This window comes from Rhinolophus sinicus, chromosome 4, assembly GCF_057876585.1.
Source record: "Rhinolophus sinicus isolate RSI-liver-muscle chromosome 4, RSI-T2T, whole genome shotgun sequence".
Taxonomy (NCBI): domain Eukaryota; kingdom Metazoa; phylum Chordata; class Mammalia; order Chiroptera; family Rhinolophidae; genus Rhinolophus; species Rhinolophus sinicus.
This window is the reverse complement of record NC_142504.1, coordinates 40,341,547-40,368,766: the sequence shown is the minus strand read 5'-3', so window position 1 is coordinate 40,368,766 and position 27,220 is coordinate 40,341,547. Positions and strand designations below refer to the sequence as shown.

Genomic DNA, 27,220 nt, shown 5'->3' with positions numbered 1-27,220 from the left:
CAAAGTTCTTTGTTTAGATATATTACTCTTTGCACATTTGACCTACAATGTGTATACAGACATAGTTGAATACTTTATCCACTGACTGTGAGCACCTTGGGGGCAGAACGCATGTCATCTTTATAAATACATATCCCATAATTTATACTGTGCTCCACTGCCACACTATACTAGTAGTTATTAGAGGAATGATCAAAGATTATGAAGAATCATTTACCACTGACATACTCAGATTTTCTAATTACCTTCCATTGCCTCAGTATCTGCAACTCTTTTTCATTTAAGATTAAATTAATTTTGTTGTTTTTTACATAAGCTGCATACATTAATGCCTCATGTCTCCAGACTGCACTTATACAAGAAAGGTCTTCGCCGTTCTTTCATGCAAAATTTCCTTACCCTTTTAGGTCCAGTTTAATTTTCACTCCTTGTAAAACATATTTTCCTCGTGCTCAATAGTATAGCCAACCATAATTAACAAAACATTTTTTTTTTCTGCTCAAAATGGCAAAGTAAACACTGTGCTTACCTCCTTTCATGACCACATCAAAATTATGATGAAACTACAGAACAAACATAATTGAGAATCACCTGAAGTCTAGATTAACCAAAGCTCTACAACTAAGGACATACAGAGAAGTCACATCAAAAATGGTAGGAGGGGCCGAGATGCTCTGAGCTCCTGTGCTGGGGAAGCAGCTTGAAAGGTGCCAGGGACATACCAGGAGAAAATGAGTTGTCTGGCATCAGGGTGAGGGCTAGAGGAACAGCTTTCTCCTGGATGGAGAAGCTGCCGAAAGCCTTTGTTGAGCCCTTCCCCCTCCCAGCATGCAGGCAGCCACCACATCTAAGTCTCCATCTACCTAGGCAACACCTTTAATTTGTTCTCTTGATTCCCTGAGACCCTGCCCCACCCAACTTGGAGAACCAATAAAGCTGCTTCTAGTAGCTTTTCCATATAAATAGCCTGTCTTGGCTCTTGCTGTGAAATTGCCTAAAATCTCTCAAAGGTTCACAAACCCCAAACAAGCAGCATCTGGCTTCAGCATAGCTGATACTTTGCCTGGGCAACTCTAAGCCTGGCACTAGTGATAGCCAGACTCAGTTCCCAGCTTAATCTCTGGAGAAACCTCCAAAACTAGTGCAGGTGGTGGCAATCTGAGGATTGCTTTCTGGCTCATGTCAAGTGGCCTCGGGTAGGGCACAGGCTATGGCTGAACTTGGCTTGCAGCAGGTCCTCTGCCAGAAGGCCCCGAGGCTGGCATGCTTGGTGGCCAGCTTCCGATCCAGCCAGGGCATCACCCGACTACTTCCAAAGGTGACACAAAGGGAAGAGCAGGCACCAGAGCCCTGACAAAGCAAATTCTGCCCTGTAGGGTCAGCCCTGGCACAACAGCTCCTCCATAGTCATGGCCACTTCTCATGACCAATCAGCCTGAGGGGCAATCACTCCTGTTGATATGCAAACAACCACCATGGCTCAATTACAATAGGAGGACACAAACAACCCACACAAGGGACTCACATGGAGCACCCAGCTCAGCTGACCAGGGAGGCTGTGCCGGGCCCCACAGGACACCTACCACATAAGGCCACTCTACTAAGTCTAGGAAGCATAGCAGCCCTACCTAATACATAGAAACAAGCACAGGGCGGCAGCCAAAATGGGGAGACAAAGAAACATGTCCCAAATAAAAGAACAGAACAAAGCTCCAGAAAAATAACTAAATAAAATAGAGACAAGTATATACCAGAGGCAGAGTTCGAAACTGTTTGTAAGGATGCTCAGTGATCAAGGAGAATGTCAGCAAATAGACAGGGAAAATAGAAATGGAGATTGAAAACATAAAATAAAATCAGAAATAAAGAATACAATAACTGAAATGAAGAATGCATTACAGGGAATAAACAGTAGATTAGATGAAGCAGATGATTGAATTAGCAATTTACAAAATAATAGCAGAAAACACCCAAACAGAAAAGTAAAAAGAAAAAAAAAAAGTGAAGATAGTTTAAGGAGCCTGTGGGACAACATCAAATCATAGGGGTATCAGAAGGAGAAGAGAGAGAGCAAGGAATTGAAAACCTATTTGAAGAAATAATGACAGAAAACTTTCCTAAACTGGTAAAGGAAACAGATATTCAAGCCCAGGAAGTACTGAGAGTCCCAAAGGAGATGAACCCAGAGAAGTCCACACTGAGACATATTATAATTAAAATGCCAAATATTAGAGATAAAAAGAATCTTAAAAGCAGCAAGAAAAAGCAGTTAGTTGCCTACAAGAGAGCTCCCATAAGACTGTCAGCTGATTTCTCAACATAAACTTTGAAGGCCAAAAGAGATTGTCAAGAAATATTCAAGCTGATGAAAAGCAAAGACCTTCCACCAAGATTACTCTACCAAGCAAGGCTATCATTTGGAATTGAAGAACAGGTAAAGAGCTTCTCAGACAAGAAAATGCTAAAGGAGTTCATCACCACCAAACCAGTATTACAAGCAATCTTAGAGGGACTTTTTTAAGATGAAAAAAAAAATGAATAAAATGTCAATTAACTACATTTCCATCAATAATTACTTTAAATGAAAATGGATTAAATGCTCAAAAGATAGGGTGGCTGAATGGATAAGAAAACAAGACCCTTACATAAGCTTCCTAAAAGAGACTTACTTCAGATTGAAAGACACACAAGGAATGAAAGTAAAGGGATGAGGTAAAAGATATTTCATTAAAATGGAAAAAAAAAAAAAAAAATTAGCAGTAGCAATATTTATACCAGACAAAATAGACTTTCAAACAAGACTGTAACAAGAGACAAAGAAAGACCTTGTAATCCCACTTCTAGGTATTTATCCGAGGAAAACCAAATGCTGCTTTGAGGTGACATGTGCATCCATATGTTCATTGCAGCATTGTTTAAAATGATGATGATGTTGAGGCAAACTGGGTGTCTGTCAATGGAGAATGGATAAAGAGGAGGTGTACATAGATACAATGGAATATTGCTCGCCTATGGAAGGGAATAGATTCTTGCCATCTTCAGTGGCATGGATGGACCTGGTGCTGAGTGGAGTAGCCACTCAGAGAAACACTGATGCAATGTGATTTTGCTTATATGTGGAACCTAAAGGACAAAGCAAACAAACAGACAAAACAGAAACAAACTCAAAGATACAGAAACCATTTTGATGGTTTCCAGATGGGAGGAGGGATGGGGATGAATAAAAGGGGAAGGGATTAAGAAGTACATAGTGGTTGTTACACGGTAGAATATAGCACAAGGAATACAGCCAATAATCTTGTAATAACTACGTATGGTGTCAGAGGGGTACCAGATTTAAAGGGATGATAGATGGGAGGAGAATTAGAGGCAAGGGTGGAGGAGGTGAAGGGATTGAGAGGTACAAATTGGTAGCTGCAGAGTAGACATGGGGATGTGGGCTGGAGTGTGAAGAATATAGTCAATAATATGCTGGTGACTATGTGTGGTGCCAGGTGACTGTTAGATTGGGGAGATTATTTCTTTTAACTTATATATGAATACCTGACTGCTGTGCTGTACACCTGAAAATATTACAAAATAATAATGATAATGTCAACTGTAAGTGATTTTCTTCTTTAAAGATATGAAAATCATGAAGGGGAGTAAGGTGTTCAAATTTCCAGGTTAAAACAAATAATTCATAAGGATGTAATGTACAGCATAAGAAATATGGTCAATAATATTTTGATAGCATGGTATGGTGTCATATGGTTGTTGGAATTATCATGGTGATCACTTCTTTAGGTCAATAAATGTTGAATAACTATCATATACACCTGAAACTAATATAGTATTGTATATTATCTATATTTTAATAAAATATTTAAAAAAAACACACACAATGACTTAAATGGCATATTTAAAAGACAATTTGAACTTAAAAAAAGTCACTTCTAAACTTCATAGCATTTGTTTATATCTACGTGATGAAATGATTTGCCTTATCATTGGGCTGGACACTTTCTCTAACTCTATGTTGTGAGGTTCTTGAGAAAAGGGATTAATCCTATGTGTTTTTCAATACCTACTAATCATTATACTGATTGGTGTATAGTTATACTGAGTAAATTTTTGTCCATTTGAAATAAATTTCAAAGTTCCAAAATAATATTCCCGAATGAGAAAGAGAATAATATTTAAAGAAGCAGGAGCACAATAATGTGGAAATATACACCAAGAGTAATCAGAGTTACAGTAGAATCATAGACCAAACTGTAACAACCACAACACACCTCCCCCCACCCACACACACACACGCATGCATCTGAGCGGAAGGATTTGTCTCTTTTCTAGCACTTTTGACTTCCAGCATTCTTAGTTCTCTGCTTAGCTCCTCTATTTCCAGTCATTCTCTCTGCTCACATTTCTATACTATTACTCTACAAAATAAACTCCAAATGGCAATTGGCATTTGTCTGGTAGACTGTGGAACTAATTTTAGTTTTGAAGCCTTCCTTTTTTTTTTGCGCCATGATATACATGATACGAGCTGGGTTTACACTAGAGTCAGATCCTTCCACAGAAGCACTGTGTCTTTTATCCCTGTGCTAGTTCTTGGACCCAGAACATGACTATCGAATGAAGCTTGGCATTTTGAGCCAATGTTTTGAGACTGTTTCTTTCTTGTAAATATTGGTCAGTTTTATTTAGATACTTAGTATGATGATTCACTTCTTGATTCCCTCAAATACATACTCGTAGGTTAGAATGAATGGAGTTTTGTTTATTTTTATTGCAAGAAAATTTGGAAGTACAAAAGACCTAATTTCAGTCTAAGACAATATGACCTTGTGCTTTTTTTTTCCATTGAAAATATAATGCTTATATATGAGGTCTGACAATTAAGTTTGCGAACTTGTTGCAATGATGTTTCTAATCTTTTTTTGTTATCAGAGGGATTATTTATTATGAATTTGTACCAACTGGACAAACAGTTAACCAGGTTTAGTATTTGGAAGTGCTGAAAACGCTGCTTGAAAAAATTAGAGGACCTGAACTTTTCACCAACAATTCATGGCTCTTGCATCATGACAATGTACCGGCTCACACAACACTGTCTGTGAGGGAATTTTTAGCCAATAAACAAATAACTGTATTTGAACACCCTCCCTACTCTCCTGACCTGGCCCCCCATGATTTCTTTCTTTACCTGAAGATAAAGGAAATATTGAAAGGAAGACATTTTGATGACATTTAGGACATAAAGTGTAATACGATGACAGCTCTGATCGCCATTCCAGAAAAAAATAGTTTCAAAATTGCTTTGAAGGGTGGACTACGTGCTGGTGTCTGTGCATAGCTTCCAAGGGGAGTACTTTGAAGGTGACCATAGTGATATTCAGCAATGAGGTATGCAGCATTTTTTCTAGGATGAGTTCGCGAACTTACTTGTCAGGCTTCGTATTCATGTTTGATGTATTTTTCCTCTTTTTCTTTTCTTCTAGCTTGCGTGTGTGTGTATCTAGTAACAGTTCTTTGAATTCATGTTATTTTAATATCCATCTTTACATACAGCAGATGGTAGAAATATTTTAAAGACAAAGCACCGTGATATTGAGACTAAAATTTCCAGTGTTCTGAATTTAAAGAAAAGAACAACATTTATTTTTATTAAGTATATTTCCTTTTCAAGGAAATTTGATTGATTTGGGTTTATATTATATGTTCCACATTTATGAAATATTATAGGCGAAAAACAAGTTGATATCATGCTAATATAAAAGGAGAGGAATAGTTATTTTAATAAAGGACAACTGTAGTCAGTCTAAAACTCAATCCTTAGATACAAACTTCCAGTTATAAAATAAATAACTCATGATTATGTATAGTGTGGCGACTATAGTTAACAGTACTCCATTGAATATTTCCAATTTGTTAGGAGAGTAAATTTTAAAAGTTTTCATATAAGAAAAAAATTCTATACCTATGTGTGGTGACAGATGTTAACTAGACTTACTGTGGTTATCATTTTGCAATATATACAAATATTAAATCGTTATATTATACACCTGAAACTAATATAATGTTGTGTGTCAGTTATACCTTAGAAAAAGATGTAAAAATTTTAAAACAAAATGCAACCCTTGGTTAAAGTAGTTTTTCAGAGATAGATTGATGAAACTATATCTGACTACAGATACTTACATTTTAACAATTTCTTAAGGTAAAACAAATATTTGTCTTTGAATATCATGTTCTAAAAATAATGTAACAGCACAAAGTAGCACTATATTTTACATTTATTGTACTTTACTAAGAAAACACTGGCAGTTTTAATAATTCATCACTGATTATTTTTATATTTTAAGTTACTATTAAAAGTCACGTTGCTCTTTGTGATGTGGTTATAATTTATAACCACAGACAGTCTACATTTTTAAGCTAAAACTATACCTCACCTTCACATATCATTTACATATAGTGATTGCTTCCACATGTCTGGCATAAGGTAAAATAGTTTATGAGCATTGTAATATGGCTAACGCCACAATGAAATAAAATTCATCTTTGTCTAGAGTACCTCAAAAATTTATTCATGCTGGTGTATAAAGTGTTTTCCAAAGGAATTCTGTCTTCCAGAAAAATCCTTTAAAAGCTGACTGGTTAGTGTCACCTTTTTTCTAACAACGTCTCGATTTCCCAGTCTGGCTTCCAAGTATCTTCTGTTAGACAAAAGCCCCTTTAAGTTACTCTCAACATATTCTCCATTCTATTTACCAGCTTCAGGCTGCAAGTTTATTTTTTTGAGTGACTGAATATCCTCCTTCCTGTAAATGGGTCATTTGTGATCACAGGTGGTTTACAGAATTAGTCAGAAAGGCTCAGACTTTATATCTACAAAGTTTCATTCAGACTTGGGGACATATTAAATAGGAATATTGTGTTAATTCCTATGTGAATTCAATAATCTTTTATGTCGTCATGAAGGATGGTGTGTCTTCATAGACCAAGTCATAATAAAATAATATTCAGGGTAACCATTACACCATTTGAGAGGATATGATGTAAGTACAGGAGCAAATAAAATTAGTCATTTCCTGGTTATTTTTACTGAATATCAAATGACTGACTTTGGTTCATGTTAAAAACATGAATGGGAACTTGTAGTCTGTGAGATGCAGGCAAGCCTTGCCTAAAGAAACAGGTGCTTCCTTGCTTGGCCTGACTCAGTAACTTTTCATAGGCAGAAGACCTAAAAACCAGGTCTGCTTTCATTCTCATCATTAGCTTAAGCATACACACTTATAGATTCCACTGAAATTACACTTGAACCTGTCAAGCAATAGGTCATCATCAAAACATTTAACTTCACCTATGTAGGACTGAAAGGCCTAATGTTATACTCAGCTATGTTTCATCAAATTATTTACTTGTGACACTAGGTTTCTACAAAGCCCCCTCATATGTTTACTGACCAGTTAATATAAACAAACTTCATGTTTTTAAACATTCACACTATTATGCTATAGGTCTTTGAAAGAAGTATAAATATAACATTTGTGATATTTTTGTATTATTAATATTATTATTATTCACAAAATAAGTAATAGCTAGAGAACACATGCATGCACACCCATCCAAATAAGCAAAACACAGAAACCCAGAATCTATGCAATTATTAATCTGCCTCAAGAAATTAATAGTTAATGCATATTTTATGTGTACTAAACACTGATTGGGTACCTTAAATATGTATTGTCATTATCCTGGTAACAGTTACTATAACAGCAACCCAAGGCTGAAAAAGCTAATAACGTGTTCATAGCTTTACACACAGAAAATTCCAGAGTCAATTAATGCTTTCTTCACCACTAGGCTAAAATCCTTCTTGCCCTTTTGAAATTTTTGTTTTAATAGCTAAATTAGAAAATGCCATTAATTTCTCAATAGGCCCACAAGCAAGTACTTGACACTGTAAACATAGCAAGACTTACTATTCACAAACACTAAATAATGACAATGTATAATATCAATATATTTATTTTTAATTGAATATGTGCTATCATTTTGCACATTCCAAGAATGTGAAATTTTCTTCTTTTGGAAATATAAAAAGGTGATAAATCTGGCTGTTTAGGTGGGGCATACTAGAGACATTCAGCCATTAACTTTATCTATAAAGAAAACTAAGTTGTATGAAAAGGATGGTGTAATATGTACAATGGGGAATCTACCTAGGGGAGTGTGGTCTATAGCATGTGTTATGTGTGGTACAGATTAACATTATAGGCTGAGATCAGTACTAAAGAAACAAATTGCTATTGCATCACTAATTTCACTTCCTTATATGGCAACTGCTTAAAATGGACTAAACATATTCTTTCAAAATTAGTGTGCTGATATTTATGTAGGTGTAGACAGAAGTACTGTCATAGAGTAGACAGTTTCTCCAACATGACAAAGATCAAAGCCAATCAGATTAGTATAAATCTTGTTTCTGATGAAACGAAATTGGACAGACACTGACTCTGCCTTGCCCAGTGATTTTATCCGTGCAAGAAAAAAACTTTTCTTAGTCACCTGGTCTCATTTTGTTGTTTTGCTAGAAATCGTTTTCAAGAAGCTCTCTGGATTAGGAGGTTGAATGATGGGGAGAGGATGCCTGCTCTGTTAGAGTGTGCAAAGGGAACCTTAATTCTGTTCTGAATAGATGCGCTGGGAAGCAAAAGAAGGCTGGGACTCTATTGAGCATGAGGAACACACAGTGAAAATAAGAACCTCCATGGCTGCGGGCCAATGTGGGAGAGCCAAACAGGCAAGTGGAGTCAGGATTAGTTGCTCTGTCTGAGCACAGCTTTCTATTTTCTCTAGTTAGAATCAAGAGCAAAGGGGAGAATCCTTGCACACCAGCTCAAGGGGGGAAAGTCCATCAAAAGAATGATGAACTCACATAATATAGTGAGCTGGGGAAAAAATCACATCACCCTTGATATCTTGCTTTGCCCAGATAGTGATATGGTGATAGAGTGAAATTTGTGTACAGTTCTCAGAACTTCTAGATGTATGTGTATGCTTTGCCATCAACTTAAGAAAATTTGAGGGAAGTACTATGTAACAGAATATTTTTAGTTAGAGAGCTAAATGACACTTGATTGTTGGGTTTTAACATTTTATATGAAAGCATAAATATCGGCAGTTTTCCTGAAATATGATTTGCATTTTTCTGGACATGTGAAAATATATTGCTCTATTTGGTAAGGATAAGCTACATGTCCACATATGATATCTTTGTACTCCAGGAGATCAGGTCAGTATGTGAGGCCCAATCTGAACTGTAGCCATTTGTTTCAGAATATTATTCAGCATCTCAGATGATGACTCAGTAACTTAGAAATGAGGGCCAACTCCCAGGTTTCTGGATTCCTAAAGCATTGCTTTGCACACATCACTCATTTATAAACGTTAAAAAGTTTCACTATCTATTGTTTAAAGCTAAGCTTGAATCCTGTAAACTCTGTTTGAAAATTCTCTACCATTTATCCATATATCACCTGTTTCTGCAGCCTTGAATGATTTTTCTTCCAATCAAATATGTCATTACTCTATTTTACAAACCTTAAATTAAATTGGATATGGATGTTCTCAACTCTGCTCCTTAGCCCTCTCACCTGGAATAATTATCTGCCACCTCCTCACTCCTTCAACCACTTTATTCAAAGAGTATTTAATGAGACCCTAGCATGCACAAGACTCTGTACTTGACCGAGGATACAAGATGAATAAAAACAGATGTGATGTTATAAACTTGACAGTCTTTGTCTTTCCTTCCACATGGTTAAGTTTTTCAGGACAGTTGCCATATTATGTTGTATACCTCTCTGCCTCTTAAAAGGCCTTGCAAAAGAGATACTCAAGTCAATGTTTATTGGAGAGGATAGCATAAGTAAACAACTGAGAGGGTGGGAGGATGTGTACCTAGGAAGAAAAGTTTACAGGTGTGATGAGAAGGGATGGCTGTTTTGGGGCATTGTTGGCACTGTAAGGTGAAGAAAGTTTCAGTTTCAAGTTACTATCAAATTTTGTAGCACACTCTTAGTTGTAGAAATTAAAAACCTTATTGTTCTCAAATTATTTATATCCTTCCAACACACAATCATTTACTAAACCTGACTTTTGTAATATGTTGAGCATGTTTCATCACCAGCCTTTCTCGTTTCCATTATTGTGTTCCTTATTCAGGCATTAATTTCTTCACATCTGGACCACCAGGTAGTTTCTGCTATGTGCTAGACTCCTTCAGATCAATCATTCTTATTAGCCAAACTAAGGGGTTTGGACTTTAATCAGTAAGAATTTAAAATAAGGAAAAGACATAATTTGATTTGAATTTTTGAAAGATTTATAGCCTGTGATGACAGAAAGAAGAGAGAATAATTATAGGTGGCTGTTGCCATAGTAAGGCAACTGATGATAACAGCCTGACTTAACCTGAAAGAGAAGGTACGACAGATGTGAGCTATAGACTCAAGGGGTAGAATCCCCAGGATATCAAGTTAGATACAAGGTAGGCCAGCGAGAGAAGAAGCAAAGATGCCACTGCCCTAGACAACTGTGACAAAATGGCAATATTACCTGATACAGGGAGTAAGGAGGAGAAACAAGTTTGTAGAGAGAACAGTGAGTATAGTTTTGAACAAGTTGAGTTGGAGTTCCTTGTGAGAGATACAACACGTGGAAGCAATACACGCAAACGTCCCCACCTAGCTCAGCAACTGGTCCCCAGAACTAGTAGCATGTGGGAAAGTAATTTTCCTGGGTAGGGGCATGAATAGATGGATAATAATAGCACTGAATTTCCAGTTCTGAGAGCTTTCTGCTATGCTTCCCTTCCTAGTCATTGCTTGGGCAGACTTTCTACATCTCAAGGATCAAGGAGATTATTCTGTCCTGTAATAAACATATTTTATTGATGTAAATGTGAGACATTTAGACTAAAATTATGGGAACCACACTCTCTGTACTAGGCATGCTATCTAGTGTAGATCATTAGGTATGTGTAGAAGAGGGAGATTTAGTGAAATTTTAAAGTAGCAAGATTATCTAATTAAGACATTGTCCTTTTGTTTGCTCTTCTGTAAATTAATCTGCTAAAAATGAAAAGTTCCTAATCTCTTCCCAAGAGAGACATAAGAGCTTTTAATTTTTGAGGCCTAGAAACTGTTTTCATATCACCGGGGGAGCATAAACAGGATTTTATTTTTGAAAGGAGGGTCTTAAATGAGATTTATTTGGATAGGACAAGAAGAATGGGTTGAAGACTTCGTATTTTCAGAAAAAAAGGTGGGAGTGGAGGTAGGGGGTAGGGGAGAGGGTGGACAGAGTCAGCTATAAAAAAAGAAAAGATTCTATATTTCAAATATGGAAAGATGGAAGGCTATTATATTGGGGGACACTATATGTTCTGCTCACACCCTGTACTCTGGAGGTGGAAAGATTTGAGAATGGAAACATTGTGTGCTTTTCTGTGGAGGGAATAAGACTGAGCACTAAGGCCTGGAGATAAGATGCTAAGAAGCTCAATGGTAGGGTTGCTGAAATGGGCATTTTGGCAAATTCCCAGAGTAACAGTGCCTAAGAGAGAATAGAGAATTCTGCTGGATAGCAGCATCATACAGTAGAAGATGCTCAGGGAAGGTCAACCATTAAAGACAGAAGATAACAGACAATCCTTAACTGCTCAAGATATGCCATCAAGGAAAGGAAAACCCTCTCCCCATGACCTGTCACCTCAGTTCTGTGCTCTGGTGATTGGTGTTTCACATTCCGTAATTCCCAATCAAACATAATGTGATGTAGAAAAATAATGACTTGAATATAACTCTTCTTGTATTTGTTATGTACACAGATATGTACTACATATAAACACAGTGATTTACGTAGTTCTTCATTTGGTATATGTAATTCTGCAAGTAAGGTACATACAAATTCTACAAGTGACTTTTTGCAATTTGAGTTGAAAAGTACCACAAACCTATAATTTTCTCTAATATATTATGAAACGTTCCAAGATTTTAATAGCCTGTTTTGTCCTGAAACTATCTTTTTCTTTAGTAAGCCACAGAAACATCTTAAATGATATCAAAGTTCTAAGGGAATTAAAATACATGGCATATATGACTGTGCATTTAAAGATATGTGGTATATGACAGTAATGCACAGTTAAGGGGACATTTTAATACCTGTTACTCATCATGTAGTTGGCATAGGTCTTCATATTAAAAACAAACATGATTTATCAAATAACAATTGCTCTTTCCACACCTTGATGGTGAGCTGGTTAAAGAAATAACAAAGTAAAGCTGAAAAAATAGAAATTAGCTAGGGAAATGAAAAGAAAAGCCAGTATATTTTATAATCTCAAGGAAATATAGTCACAGTGTTTTCCACACTGGTAACCAAATTCAACTTCTGTTTCTTTTTTCCATTGGTTGGAAAGAAGCCTGGCCAATGTGTTTTATAGACAAAACTCAAAGGAGAGATGGATAAGCCCAAATGACTACTGTGACCACTGTGGAAAAGACATAACAAGTATATATCACTTGTCCCTCTTGATCTCATTTTTAGTCAAATCAAGACAACTGCGTATTAACTCTATCATGTTCCTAGCCTGATATGCTGCAATTTTAAGTTTCCCTTGTTAAAGGATACATTTGTTTCCATGTTGCATTTGAATGCAGAAAAAAGTATATCTATAGTACCCTGTTTCCCTAAAAATAAGACCTAGCCAGACAATCAGCTGTAATGCGTATAGCTGATTGTCCAGCTAGGTCTTATTTTCAGGGAAACACGGTATTATATAAACTATATAAAATATATTGTTTTCCTAAAAAGAAAAACATATTACAAAGAAATAGTTTTTGATAATTTAATTACCACCCTTCTCTAATTCTACCTTCTCACATTCTTGTCTCTCAAGGCACAGCTTCCCTGTACCCTATTTTAAAAATCCCCCAGACGTCTTTAGGTAGATATGATAACGCCTTCCTCAGAAATCCTACTATATTCATTTTGTTTATCCAAGGATCTACTTATTTATGAAGAAATCCCTCACGTGCCTTTTATAGATTAATGTGTGTGTCTGTTACACATAGAATACAAGTAAGAAATTTATATTAATTATAATACCTGAATTTGCAATGATTAAAATTTATATAACTGGTGAAAACCTAGGTTTATTTAAACTAATTTTAAAAGTATGATCACAACAGAGAGGAGTTTATTCTCTTGAAAATTTAAATTCGAAGATAAAAATTAAAATTTCTAACACACAAAGATTCAAAAGTACTTGGATAGTTTGAAGTTGACCTCAGGTATAAACAATTTTGTTTTGGCTTTCCCCAAACATATTCCTTAAGAGTTGGGACTAGGCCTTAATTAATTTTTTAATACCTCTTAATAGCTATGATTTGTACATAAAGGCTCTCTTGGTGGTAGTCCTACTGTCCCTTTCTGTTGATACTTGTGCTTTGACACAGACTAACATATTTCATAAGAATTCAACATCAAGCATTGCAAATTAATTCATATTCTAAACATCAATTATAGAGCTATAAAAGGACTAAGGAAATCATCCTGTTATGAACCTCAACCTCCTTAATTATATGAGATCAGGATCTTAAACAAAGAACTCAACATGTATTTTGCATATTCACACTTCAATCAAGATTCCTGTGGCTATTTCCTACCACATCTACTCCCCTGGGCAAATGGGGGCTCAAAAGCAAGGGCTGAGGGTAGGAGTAGGTGGTGCTCCAGGGCCATAGAACACAAAGGGGAAGAAGGGACTGAGTTGGAGATGAAAAGCAGGGACAATGAGCAACTAACTACTGCTATCCTTAAGTGGAATCAAGGGTAAGAGGAAGCAAGGAAGGCTCTGGAATACTAAATCTTGGCAAGTTGTCAGAGAGCAAAGCCAGGAGTCTCCCTAAAGTATGGACAATGAAATACAGCCAATTTATATTTTTAAATGCTTGTACTTTCAACTTTGTTTGGTAGGACTGATTTGTTTTACACAAAGATTCAGATATAATGAGACTGATGATGAGACATTTTATCTTTAGCTGCTTACTATTTGGTAGCACTTCCTTTTCTGGCTGGGTGTACTGAGACACCATAATAAGGAAAATCAAGGTATCTGCTCAAACGAATGAAACAATTCTCCAACCTTAGAGTTTTCTAAGAGGTCTGTATTATTATAAATTCTCCATTCTTTACTTGCAGGCAAACACAGATGATCCAGATACTTTCTGATTCAGTCCTGGAATAGGTTTGGTTCAGAGGAGACATCATTTGTGGGGATAGCACTGCTCTCATACGCTTCGTGTCCTCTGATATCCACCTGTCCTAGGATCTAGCACTGAGTTTACTTTCTCAACAATGTTATAACGTACAATTCACTTATAATGAATTGTTTATTATAAATTTGCATAATGTTCATACTCACTTATAAGCAGGTATATGATGCATGTAAAAAACAAAGCAAATGTAACACAAATTCATTCAACAATGAGGCGCTTCTGCTAGCCATGAAGAACATAATGATGAAAAATAATACCGATCTGGCCTTGAGAAGCTCACAATCTAGCACAACAAAGGTGATTCACATACGCAGTCTTACAGACTAAAGAAGACATTTGATGTATTCAATAGAACTAAGCTTCATTTAGGTTGTAGTGAAGACTCAAACGGGTGATGTTATATTCTACCCAAAGGCATGTTTAGACTGCAGCAACAAATTAAGTTACTATAAGGTTTGGTCAACACTGTTTCCCAACACACATCTCTCCAAGAAAAGGAAACCTGGAAATGTAGTTTTAATGATTCATTCAGAAGATGACAAGACTCCCTAAATTTGTGGTCATGCTAAGCTTGTAGAAAATACTAAGAACAATTAATTCTTCATATTTATCAACAGAATTTTATTTTTGCTTATCTTCATTCCCTAATTCAATTATAAATTGTGTGTATGTATATATATATATATATATATATATATATATATATATATATATATATTTATGCTGAGTTTGACAGAGTCCAGCTTTCTTACTGTTTGGAAGTAGTATATGAATTCCCTATTTTTACTGATATTTATGTCTTGGCAATCAAAGGAGATTGTAACTGGAGTCATTCTTATTTATTTGCGTCAGATAGAATTTATTGATTCTTCCATATTTTTAATTATAAAAACATATTTTTAAAAATTTTATTAAAATAATTGGGGGATATTAGTTAATAAAATTATATAGGTTTCAAGTGTACAATTCTATAATTTTCATCATCTGTTTATTGCATTGTATGAAACCTACAAACCAAAAGCAGTCATTTTTTAAAAAAATACACAAAATGTACTTTTCTAAACATTATTTTACCTTCTCAACTAGCTACTCTCCAATTATAAATGATGGCAATCACATGCCACAGGCACACTGACTCCTCATTCCTGTTAAGTACACCTCATGATTAAAGTTTAAGGACAAAATAATAATCTCTATCTATCTATCTATCTATCTATCTACCTCTCTCCATATATATATATATATATATATATATATATATATAAATGTATATGAAATAATTCATATATACAGAGGGTGCCAAAAAATGTATACACATTTTAAGAAACAAAAAAACTGTATTAAAATTACACTGATGGTAATCACTTTGAGCACCTCTTGTAATTGCAGAAGTCAAACGTGACTTGTATTCATCTTTTGCTATCAGTATATATTAAGTATTACAATTTTAATGCAATTTTTTTTCCTTTCTTAAAATGTGTGTACATTTTTTTGGCACCCTCTGTCCTTCCAGCATTCTGATCTTTTAGTACTGCTATTTTACTCATTATTTTGTTTTCTATTTTACAGATCAATTTCACATGTAAAGCCTCATTTAAGTAAAAATATTTTAATTTATTTTTATTTTTTATTCTTCTTTTTAACAGAACCATTTACTTTTTCAGGGTCAAAATGTAGCATAAAGGTATACAAAGGACACATCAAAATGTTTAACAAATTTCATTTTAACAAATACTTCTGTTTTGTGCATGTCACATCTCTTGACTCTTATGCCAGTTTTTTTAAAGCTTGGCTTTCACACATTACTCTGTGTATTTATCCTAGCAGTCTGCCCATTTCCAAACTAATGAAAAAGATGTCACAAATTGCTAGTGCCACCTATTAGTGGAAGCACAGAACTGCAAATCACAATCATGTCTTTAAAAAGCACCTTAGAAGTCATGAGGGGTAAAATCCATCCCAAGATTCATACTTGTCCTAATTTATGTTTACAGATGTTGGTCTTTTAAAAATAAGCTTTCACTACATGCACTAAACTTAGATACTGTCATGAGTTTTTGAGATTTTACCTATGACTTTTTGCATGAATGGATCATTTATCGTATTTTTTTTCCAGAAAGTTTTGATAAGTGCAATGTTTTAATCAATTAATATGTAAGTATCCATGATATAATATCATGACTTTATAATAAATGAACATTGTTAGACGATAATCAACTCAAAGTTTATTTCAGTACTGGTCTCTCTGGAAGATATTTAGAAAAATTCAAATATAAATACTATTTAAAACAGTTTAAAATTATCCACAAGATGTAAAGGTGTGATGTTCTGACCTGTTGAATTGTGCATGGAAGTTTAAATGAGAAAAAAATGGGATGAGAAGGAAAACCTCACAATTTCTTATAGCTTACTTAAAGTTTAGAATAACTTTATATTACTTAAAACACACATCTCAAATCCAATTATATATTCATACTAAGCATAAATAGATTATAATCTGCAATGGACAATTTAACTTTAATATTGTTACTAGGAACATGTACAATTATATTAATTAATTCTAATTAAATTTGTCACTGAAAGATCCTTCAATTGCATTAATTCTTGAATGTGGAATTTAAATATAATTGACCAAAAACAATCACAAGATATTAGTTACTTACGTTGTATAATTTCTGTGAAAATCAAAAATAAGAAAACAAGGAGAAATTATTATATTTATAACAGGTCTATACATCTATTTAGCTGCCTAAATAGTCAGGTATTTTATATCACTGCCAGTAGTGGAGTCTTGGGAATAATTTATATGTAGAGAAATAATATAAAAAGTTAGAGTTGGAAAAACTGTCTCTTCCATGTTCAGGTTTACTTAAGTTAGTTTGACTGAACATCATTATCAAAAGTTTGTAGGTTAAAGGCTTACACGGGATGCCTTGTGGTCTAAATTATTTTCTTGCTTGCTAAAGTCTATACTGTATAAATTATTATTTGAAAGGCCAATCTGGTTGGCAGCTTTAAACAGAGAAGCCACAAATTGGAGACTTTCACTAGCCCTCATTTGATCTGACCAGCATTGGATCACACGATGTGTGCTGAGAATTTGTTTTATTTTATTTTTTATTATTTTGCCAGGATACACTTGTTGAGTAGATGAAGAAAAATGTATAGTTGTCAGTGTGCTTATGTTGAAGAGTTTAGAATCAAAATATGATTTTTAAAGTTAATAGAATTTGAGAAGAAAAGGTCATATTATGAGAAGAAAAGGCCATGTAGGAATCAGCAAGTCAGAGACCTGATGCCAAATATACAGTGACAATTGAACAAAAGACATTGCAAAGAATTTATAACCTCTTTGCTTTCCCCTACATGTTTCATTTTAACTGTTTAACAGTGAGGGGATTTTTAGTGAAAGACAAATTTCATTCTACACCATTATGTAAATACTTAAGATCCATGAAAACTTTCCATGGAAACCAAAAGATCATATATATGTATATGTATGTATATATATACATATATATATGTATGTATATATATATATACATACATATACATATATATGTAATTTAAAATATGAATGTCATTTTAAATCAATAACAGTTTTATTGTAAAGCATTTATTATTCTTCATAACCTGTTGATTTCCAGGATTATTTTTCTCAACTATAAAATATTAATATAAAGGTTCTGTCATTTATCTATTCATATATATGTGTATGGACATGTGAATGTGTGTTTGTGCTTTCGTATAAGTAAAGGAAATCTCTGAAAATTCCACAAGTTTAATAAATAATAAAGTAAATCACCATTTACATTAATTGAATTTTAAAGTGACCATAATGTATTGAACAATGGCAAATAAAAAAGCTTCTGCAAGTTTTACTGCGTAATTTTTAATTCAATAGTATCAGAAAGATGTGTATGACAATCTCAATTTAACTGATAATTGTATTCTTAAAATAAATAAACTATTTGATTCTGGGGGAAAAAAACCAAACAAACTTTACAAAGTATGAAAAGAAAGCCTTTAAAATGTCTACCATTTATTTAAATGCTATTTAGTAAGTCCTCCCTCTGAAGGTAAAGTTAAAGGCATTCATTTAACCTTTGGATTCACATGATCACCATCACATTCAGACTTGCATGTGTCTTTAATTTCTCCTAAAACTGAAGCACACAATGTCCTGGAAAAGATCATTACACTGAGTGATGGAACATTTGTCATTTGTTTAAAACCCCAAACCTAATTTATTTCCTTGTGATTTCCATAGCTTTTTCTGAAGTCTTCATTGTACCACACATTCCAAAGGGAAGATTACATGATATTCTGGTATTTCATGAGAAAAGTGAAATTTGACTAGTTTTGAAGGGGAAATAAACTGTTATGCATACTTTTTAAAAAGAAGCATTTCAACCTTTAGCTATATTACATATATTTAAGGAAGGCAAAAGTATCTCTGAGTGAATGTTTCTTGAGGATAATTTGTATGTGACTGCTGAGATTTACAGAGTTCTCACATTTGCTTCCCCCACAAGGATTCTAAATCAGATGGTTCAGAGAAAAAGCCAGCATACCCCATTTTTTTCTAATATTATCACTTCTCCAGATGGCCCTAAACCATCTATTCAATTCCTTTTTCCTAGAAAGTAAAGAGGTACCTTATTAGATATACTTGTATATCCACTATAAAGGTTGCCTTCTTGTTCTTACTTCTTTTTCATTCTCATTTAACATATCATTTATTTATTTATTTATTTTTTTCATCTCCTACCAGGCAAGATGACAAGTAAAGTAAGCACAGTGATTGCCTGAAACTTTGTCTTGGCAACCTGAGCAATGAGAGAGTTAATGGTGGATCTTTGAAAACAAGTGACCATGGGAAATTAGGGTTGGCAGGGATTTAACTCTTCATGAATCATGCTGGAATATTTTTAAGGTCAATGCAGTAGATGTTTTAACTGTGTTTGACATCTAATTAAGGAGGAAAAAGAAGCAACTAAAAAAGAATGTCTATTTTAGTTTAGAAACAAAGTATTGACAATTGGCTACCAGGCATTTGCTTTGGCAAAACAAGTGTTCATGGAGAGACAAAAAGGTAATGACAGACCAATAAAATGACAGAAGAAAAATTGCTTAGGCCATTCCTCTTTTTGTTTTCTTGCTGTTGTTCCTTTCACAGTTTATTTTACCAAATTGCCAAGCTCTAGGTATATCAATAGAATTGTTATGTAGCTGTAGAGCAGTTTTTGATTTAAATAAAACAAAATTATTCTAATGGATGCCATTGCTAAAAAGAGCTTATAAAGATAGTATCAAATATATACACCTTGTTAATATGTACAGCTTACTTCATCAGACAAGTTTAAAGCATGTGTACATAACAAAGGGCAAGTCTAATTAAATACTATCTTTTTAATTTGTAGAAAGTAGCGTTGCCTCCTCTATAATGGAAAGAAATCTATTATCAAGAAATACAATTCTTGCAAAATAAATAAGCATAATTCTTTATTCTTATTTATTTTACAATTTATTTAGCACTTAGATAAATATATGCAAATCTTACAGATTTTTAAACTGCATTACATGTTTCAAACTTGGTACTATAAAAGTATAGCCTATAGCCTTTCACATTTTTAAGAAGAAAAGTTGCATGTAAAACTTACTTATAACAAATATAAATGCATAAAGAGGACAATCATCCTAACAATTATTTGATGACATCCACTCAAAGAATGAAAATAGAAAGCAAAAACTGATGAAAACACAGATGCCATAATATCATATACTATGAAAATAATTTAAAGATAGTTACTAGAGATATAATAGAGATTTAATTAAATATATAATGGATTCTATATGTTTTTCTTTAATATCTTGGATGAGTGCATTTGTAACTGTTCATGTTTAAAATTCATTCCCAATTAATAATCAAGAAAATATTAAACTAAAAATAAATATATTTTCCAATTCAGTGAATTTTATCTAACAGGTATTAAATCCAAATAAACACATTTAATAGGTGTTTAATTTTCTAATCCAAAGTGCGAAAATTACATCTCTCTTTCCTATTTGTGGTTCTCATTCATACTAGAGCATTCAAAAAGCGATATTCCCCATCATGTGAAAATTAAAGAATATGTTTTCTGGCATAAGAGCAATGTACACAAGACAGAAGTCTCCATAGATAGATTCAGTACATTTCTTTCACATTATGGGCTAAAAACAGAATATAAAGGAAGGATCTCTATGCCCTACCCCCAATTCTAGAAATCTGAGAATCATAAGAAAGCAACACCTCAGGGACTAAAACTACTTTGAGTTAAAACATTTTAATCTCCAACTCCACTTTAATACTCCCTCAGTTATATAAATAATCTCTTCTAATAAAAGTTATATATATGTATATATATATATAATTTTAGAATTTCTGTTAGTAGCTAGCATTCTTTATACATCTATCTATAAAATCTACCTACACAAATATAGAACAACTCTTTTCTTTGAAATCCTCATTAAAAAACAAGTATACACGTTAAACTGTAACCCAATAAAGTACTAACGACCATGTAATAAAGCTCTTTTTCTTTGTCAAATTTATACTTTTCAAAAAAAAAAAAAAGAAGTTCACACAACTAGTTCTACAACTAGGAAGTGATATGTCTTCATTTCTCACTGAAGTACATATGGAATTAAATAACATTATATTTCAAAGGCTTTAGCTTTACACCAATTAGCCAAATACACAGTCTTTTGTACAATCATAACACACTGTGGAAAAACTAGTCTGTTCTCTCCAGTTTATACTCTCTTGGCAAACCATGATCTACTGCTTATGTTAAGCATCTGATTGTCAGATTTGAACAAACTGAATATTCATGATGATGATTAACCATTTAGTGTCTAAAACTAAGAAAATACAGTTTATCATAACGATTATTATAGGTGAGACATGCACATCTACAAAGACCATTTTTGCAATAGTAGCTTTAAAAATATTTTAATAGAAGTGGACTCAGAAAAAAATAACTGAACATATGATCACATATACAGATCAGCATTTATCAGGCACTCAGCTCCTCTGCAAATGTGATTAAATGTTCTTTGTTTGCATTTAAACTGTCATAGCAAACAGAAGACATGCTTTTATTAAAAAGTGTTTAAATGGTCTCAGAAAGACACACACAATCATATAGGTTTCCCAGGTTAAACTAAAAGGTTTTATGGTTTGGATTGGGAGGGAGTTCAAGGAATGAAAAGGGGGTGGGGGAGGATTACAAAGGTAGCCAAATCAGACAAAAATAAAGAAATAAAGATTTACCTTTGTAGGATAATTTCAGCCTTGGCACATTGTTCTTCCCATTTTGATGGCTTGCTCTTGCTGTAAGTAATAGTCCCCAGAAAAGACAGACAATCCTAGTGAACCAGCCCATGCTGCAGACGCTGTAGGTCCTTATGCTGCTTCAGTCTTCCCTCCTGTATTGTGCGGCCAGAGAAGTTCAAACAATCTGAAAACTGGAGGTAACAGGTGATTTAGGTCAGTTTCATTCATAAAAGCAGACAATCAAGACTTCACCGCAACACTAATACCTCTTCTTCTGTAACAGTCACTGAAGCACAGAAACTTCAAAACCCTAAAAAAAAAAAAATCGAAGCAGCCACCGGATAATGAGGCACAACTGTTGTGTGGAAGGAAAAAAAAAAAAAAAAAAATTAACAAGGGCTACCGCAGTGGTGCTTAAGAAGCAGTTCCTTTTATCTAGGCTCTTCTGATAGCCGGTGGCAGACTCTAATCCTGCTCCCTGCTTCTTTCGGCTCCGGCTCCGGGGAAGCAGAATGAAAGGGAAACAGAGAGAGAGAGAGAGAAAGAGAGAGAGTGAGTGAGTGAGAGAGAGAGAGAGAGAGAAAGAGAGAGAGGAACCGTGAGCAGCGCGGACTTTTCCTGTACACATGTAGGGAGAGATGACACAAGATCCCACAGACAGGTTTTCCCAACACTCACTAGACTGGCTGACAATGGGAGAACAAGCGAGCTCAACCCACTCCCTTCCCTCCTGTCACACAACACATGCAAAAAACATCTCATAGAGATTAGAGCTGGGAGCAGAACCCTCCAGCGTGCCTGTGAAAGGCATGTAGCTATAAATTTACTTCCCAAGGCTAGCGTTGTTTTATAGCCTTTTTAAGGTGCAATTTTGATTTGAAAAATCTGAATTCTGCTACCTACGTAATTTACAACTCGTGCTCATTATATAATTCTGCCGAACTTGTGCCTAATACATACATATACATATATAGCATACATATGCATATGTATATGTGTATAGCTACATATCCTTTTTGTCAATATAACTTTAACCACTGAAGGTTTTAAAGCCTTGTTAGAGATCAGTCCCTGCTCCCTACAAGCCGCCTTGGCTCAACCACCCTCTTCCCCAGCCCCACTACAATTTCAGCGAAGAAATTCCTAGTAAAGCCCATTTCAACAATCAGTTCAAGACAAATATAGGTCCACTGAGAATTATAAATTACAACAGGGGATTCTCAAAAGGATACTCAGAATTTAAAAACAGCTATGGTTTTCCAGCTTCTGGAATGCTGTGGCTAACATTTTTAATGCATCACATCTCATTAATTAAATCCACTTCCCTAGTTTTGGTTTAAAGGGCAGAGGAAGATGACGAAGTTCACAAAAGTCCCTGCTGAGTATCCAGGACCAACATAAAAAGAATCTGTCTATGTCTCCATGAGCTGGTGAAGGGGTTACTAAATTTCCTGTGGACACATGCAGTCACACAACACCATCAGTTCTTTCCTAAGGAGGCATGTTGTCTGAGGTGTTTAAATTTCCTCTTCTATTTTTCTTTCAATTTTCCCAAAGCCAATATTCTCCTACAATTATTTTTTTGGGGGGTGGACATATAAAAGTTAATAGGACAGAACTTTCCCTTCTTTACTGCTCAACTTTTCCTGCTCTACACTCCCCTCCCTCACCCCTCAACATACACACTTGAAGTAGAGAGAACTCCACTTCAAGAATACAGAAAATTCTCAGCTAAAAGGAGAGGGGGAGTCTCACAATTGAAAGCATAAACACTCACTGAAAATGGCTTTGTAATCTTATAAAAAATGATCTGAGCATTGTCACTACAGCTTCCATTACTTACTGTCTACTGACCAATAGAGAATGAGCATCCCCCACCCCCATCTTGCTCTCTCACTTTGTGTGCGTGTGTGTGTGTGTGTGTGTGTGTGTGTGTGTGTAGGTGGAGGAGGAAGAAGAGGATGAAGAGGCTTTAAAGGGGGGAGAGTGGGGAAAGGGGTGGAGGGATTCTCTCTCTACTTCACTTGATTAATTCATCAAACAGAACCCGTATTGTATTTGTCAGTTTCCGCAAGCCTATTGATCAGTCAGTATTGTTAAGAAAATAAAATCCAAAAATAATGTTGATTTTACTGATTCCCACACTTGTTATCCTGAGTACTTTTCACGCTCCAGGCCATGGATTAAGACTACAAATGACAAGAGGCTTGTCTGTCTTCCATGGATTACTCTCTATAGACATTCATTCTGCAGAGGAATTCATGTCATTTTGGGATTATTTAGAGGGCTGGACTAATGAATGATCCTATTGAAATATCACATATAATTAGTCTAACTTTAAATAGCAGTAGCATTTTCATTAATATATATTTTAAATGTCTTAAAATATTTATTTTTTTCTGTAGCTCTTGTTACCTAGAGTAGGAGAGCAAGTTTATATCTGTCAGAACTAAACAGGATAAGCAAATTTAGAAATGTATCCATTTCACTTGCGTAATGTCTAATCCTGAAAGATTTTGATGTGTTCCAGGAAAAATAAGTTTGTACATTAAATTCAGTTAAAAAAGGGTCAAAATTGACTTCATGGGGAAGAAAGACATTCAATCTGGATTTCGAACCACAAAATCAGGAGAGTTATTTCATTTTGTAAAACAAATAATTTAAATTAATGTTGAAGCCTGGAATTTGGTAACACAGACACCCCCATGTTTAGATAAATACACTCATAATTAAAAAACAAAACAAAGCAAAACTCAGATTACTTATATTTGATATTTTTCTTACCCTCCAATTGTTTTATGGTCCTTGCGTGCTTTCAGACATTTGAAAGTTTAATAAATTCACATTTATATTTGCTTATCTGTATAGTTTTTAATTCTAAAAAATGTAAAACCAGTAAATTCTTTAGGTAAGCATAACTGTCTTAGTATGATTAAATTATAAAATCGTAGAAAAGAACAGCCACACGTAGGTGTTTTAACTATTTTTTTTTTTTTTTTTTTTTTTTTTTTTTTTTTTTAAAGGAAGGAAAAAAGAAAATACATGTCTGAAAAGTACTTCTAAAAGTATTTGGAATTTTATATGTCTCTTTCTTGGTCAGGATTAAATAAGGTCATTTTCATCTTTTTTCTTATAGTACCAAATAGGTGAGGTATAGCCAAGGTTAAATCTATTTCTCAACTGAGGTAGAACCTAGGTAGGGGTGGACCTGTGTAGGTTCACAGAAACTTATAACATGTATGTGTGACATAGAGATTTTGATTCACTCCTTCCCCCACTACTCTACCAAGAATCATCACTCCATACTCTGAGAATCTGTGGCCTAAGTCCTGACATGATCAGGCATGCTGTATCTGTCACCTTAGCCATTGATTTTACTGCATCATTTATTACTTCTTAAAAATCAGAAATATTATAGTGATTATTTAATGTTGAATTTTATTTAAGGTATATGTGAAATATCTTATTTTGCTTCTTTCTCAAAGCAGTCTCTCCGTTTTCAATTATTTTTTTTAACCCACAATCTACATCATGTGCTATAATTAAGTCTACTTGCAACTGAGTTCCTAATATCTTCTTAAATTTCAACTTTTCAGATGTAATTAATGGTTACGGCAGAGTCAAATTTGAGCAGGTGCTCAATATGATGATCATGCTGTTGTATGTATTTCTGTCAAATTAGTCAGTTGTTTTCAACCTCACCCCACTCCATATTGAGATGGATTACAAAGATGGCAGTTTTCTGGGTGGTGTACTTGATTTTCTAGAGAAACAACACTTCTAGCTTCACAATAGGTTGGTTAACTCTTGTTTTTCAATTAAAAAATATATATATTTTTTCAATTGAAATATATATATAATATATATTATATATATATAGTCAAAGAAGATAACATATTAAAGCATTTCTCCATTGGAAATGTATTTCTAATTTTTTCATGAATTGGACAAAACAAATGTGTATATTTTTTAATGTCCACTCTCTAATTTTATTATTTATTATGAAACAAATTGGAGTGGCAATAAATATTGCAGTTTAAGAGTGGGAATTGTTGTTCTAATTTGTGAGATCATCTTCCAAGTACTTCCCCAGGTTATAGGTACCCTGAATCTTTCTGTGAGTAGTAAGTGAAAATACTTGCTATATATGTGTATAAAAGAATATAAGGAAAAGTATAATTTAGATGTATTTAAAGATTTAGTGGGTTAAATGTACTTAATGTTATGGTGCACTTTATTAAACACCTTTGCCTCTACCTAGTATCTTACTCCATCCCATTTTATTGTGGTTAGATGGAGAAAAACCCAGAAAGTAGTTCCACTTGCGGAAAGAAGTAATGACCTCTTTAAGGTAAAATAATGAGCTAAGAATTTCAGAATGAGTTAGTTTACCAGTTTTTCTAAGAAACATTAAGAAGAAAACGAATACTAAAAAGAGGCAAACATGAGTACTCTTCTCAAGGTGCTATTCAACTTAACCATGTAAAAAACAAACAAAAAAAGCCTATATTAGTTTCCATCCAACATCTGCTACATTCTTTTTTTCTTCTTCTTCTTTGAGGGAATGCTTCATCAGTTTATGAGAAAGACCTATGGTCAACAGAATTAAAGCAAATGTCATAGTTGAACATTTGCCCTTGCTCTGACATCTCATGTTGGAAATTCATTTTTAATGAGGATTTTTCTGGTACAGGGAATTTGTACCTTCTTTTTGTTTTTCTAAAAAAGAATTGTGTGGGTGAAAACATTCTTTAGATGATCAGAAGACACCCTATTAATTGAGAAAACTACATAGTTGATGCATTATTCGTTCTAGGCAATAATGAAAGTTATTTAAGACTACTGCAGTAGTCGCTGGGAACTGGGGGTGGCAGGTTAAAAGTAATATCTAAGAAATTAAGTTAAACTTTTCATAATCTGACCCTTGTGAATGCTTTAAGTATAAATGACATGTGAAAGTATGAGCCGAGAGGAGGAATTGGTAAAAGGCAACGGGAATTCAGTCTCTAGGGAAGCATTCACTCCTCTTTCCCTCAGACCCTCCCAACTCCCTCCCCGCCCCTGCCCCACTTAAATAGATTTCAATAAAATAAGCTGTGTCTCTGGACTGAATTTGTAAGAGTTTGAAGAAAAAACAGTTTTGTGTTTTCTCTTATGACATGAATTTTCATGATTCTTTAAGTCAAATAGGTATTCAAGATAAAAGACTCCTTGTCTTTCAAATGAATTGAAGAAATAAATGTTAAATCAATCCAGAAGGAGACCAGAAACTGGCCAGCCATATTATTTGTAGCTGTAGATTTTAAGAAAAGCATAAACACTTAAGGGTATTAGATATTATAAGAGAAGTTCTTTAGTGGTAAGTTGTGGTAGCTCCACTTTCCTTGAGAATTTGATCAGTGAGCCTAGTAGGTGAGTTTTATTAGGTTACTAAGTTTGAGTGAGTGACAAAAAGGGGGATGTATAAAATGTTGTTCATGGTTAGTATCCAATTTGCCAAAAGTGGCGAAAATCCAGTTATAGTGGCATGGTTTATCATTTCTATTGATAAATTTTTTTT

At 34.3% G+C, this 27,220-nt stretch overlaps 1 protein-coding gene across 5 annotated transcripts in view; it reads right to left on the bottom strand.

Annotated features, from left to right (window-relative positions):
- The window catches only part of SEMA3A (semaphorin 3A), a 458,699-nt gene that overhangs the window by 194,891 nt on the left and 236,588 nt on the right, over positions 1 to 27,220 (bottom strand). For 2 of the 5 annotated variants that reach the window (XM_088797782.1, XM_074340665.2), the window contains one exon: positions 21,658 to 21,851. In XM_088797782.1, the coding sequence (XP_088653908.1) occupies positions 21,658 to 21,769 (112 nt within the window). In that variant the 5' untranslated portion in view covers positions 21,770 to 21,851. The other 3 variants (XM_074340666.2, XM_074340667.2, XM_019746906.3) reach the window with 3 other exon arrangements.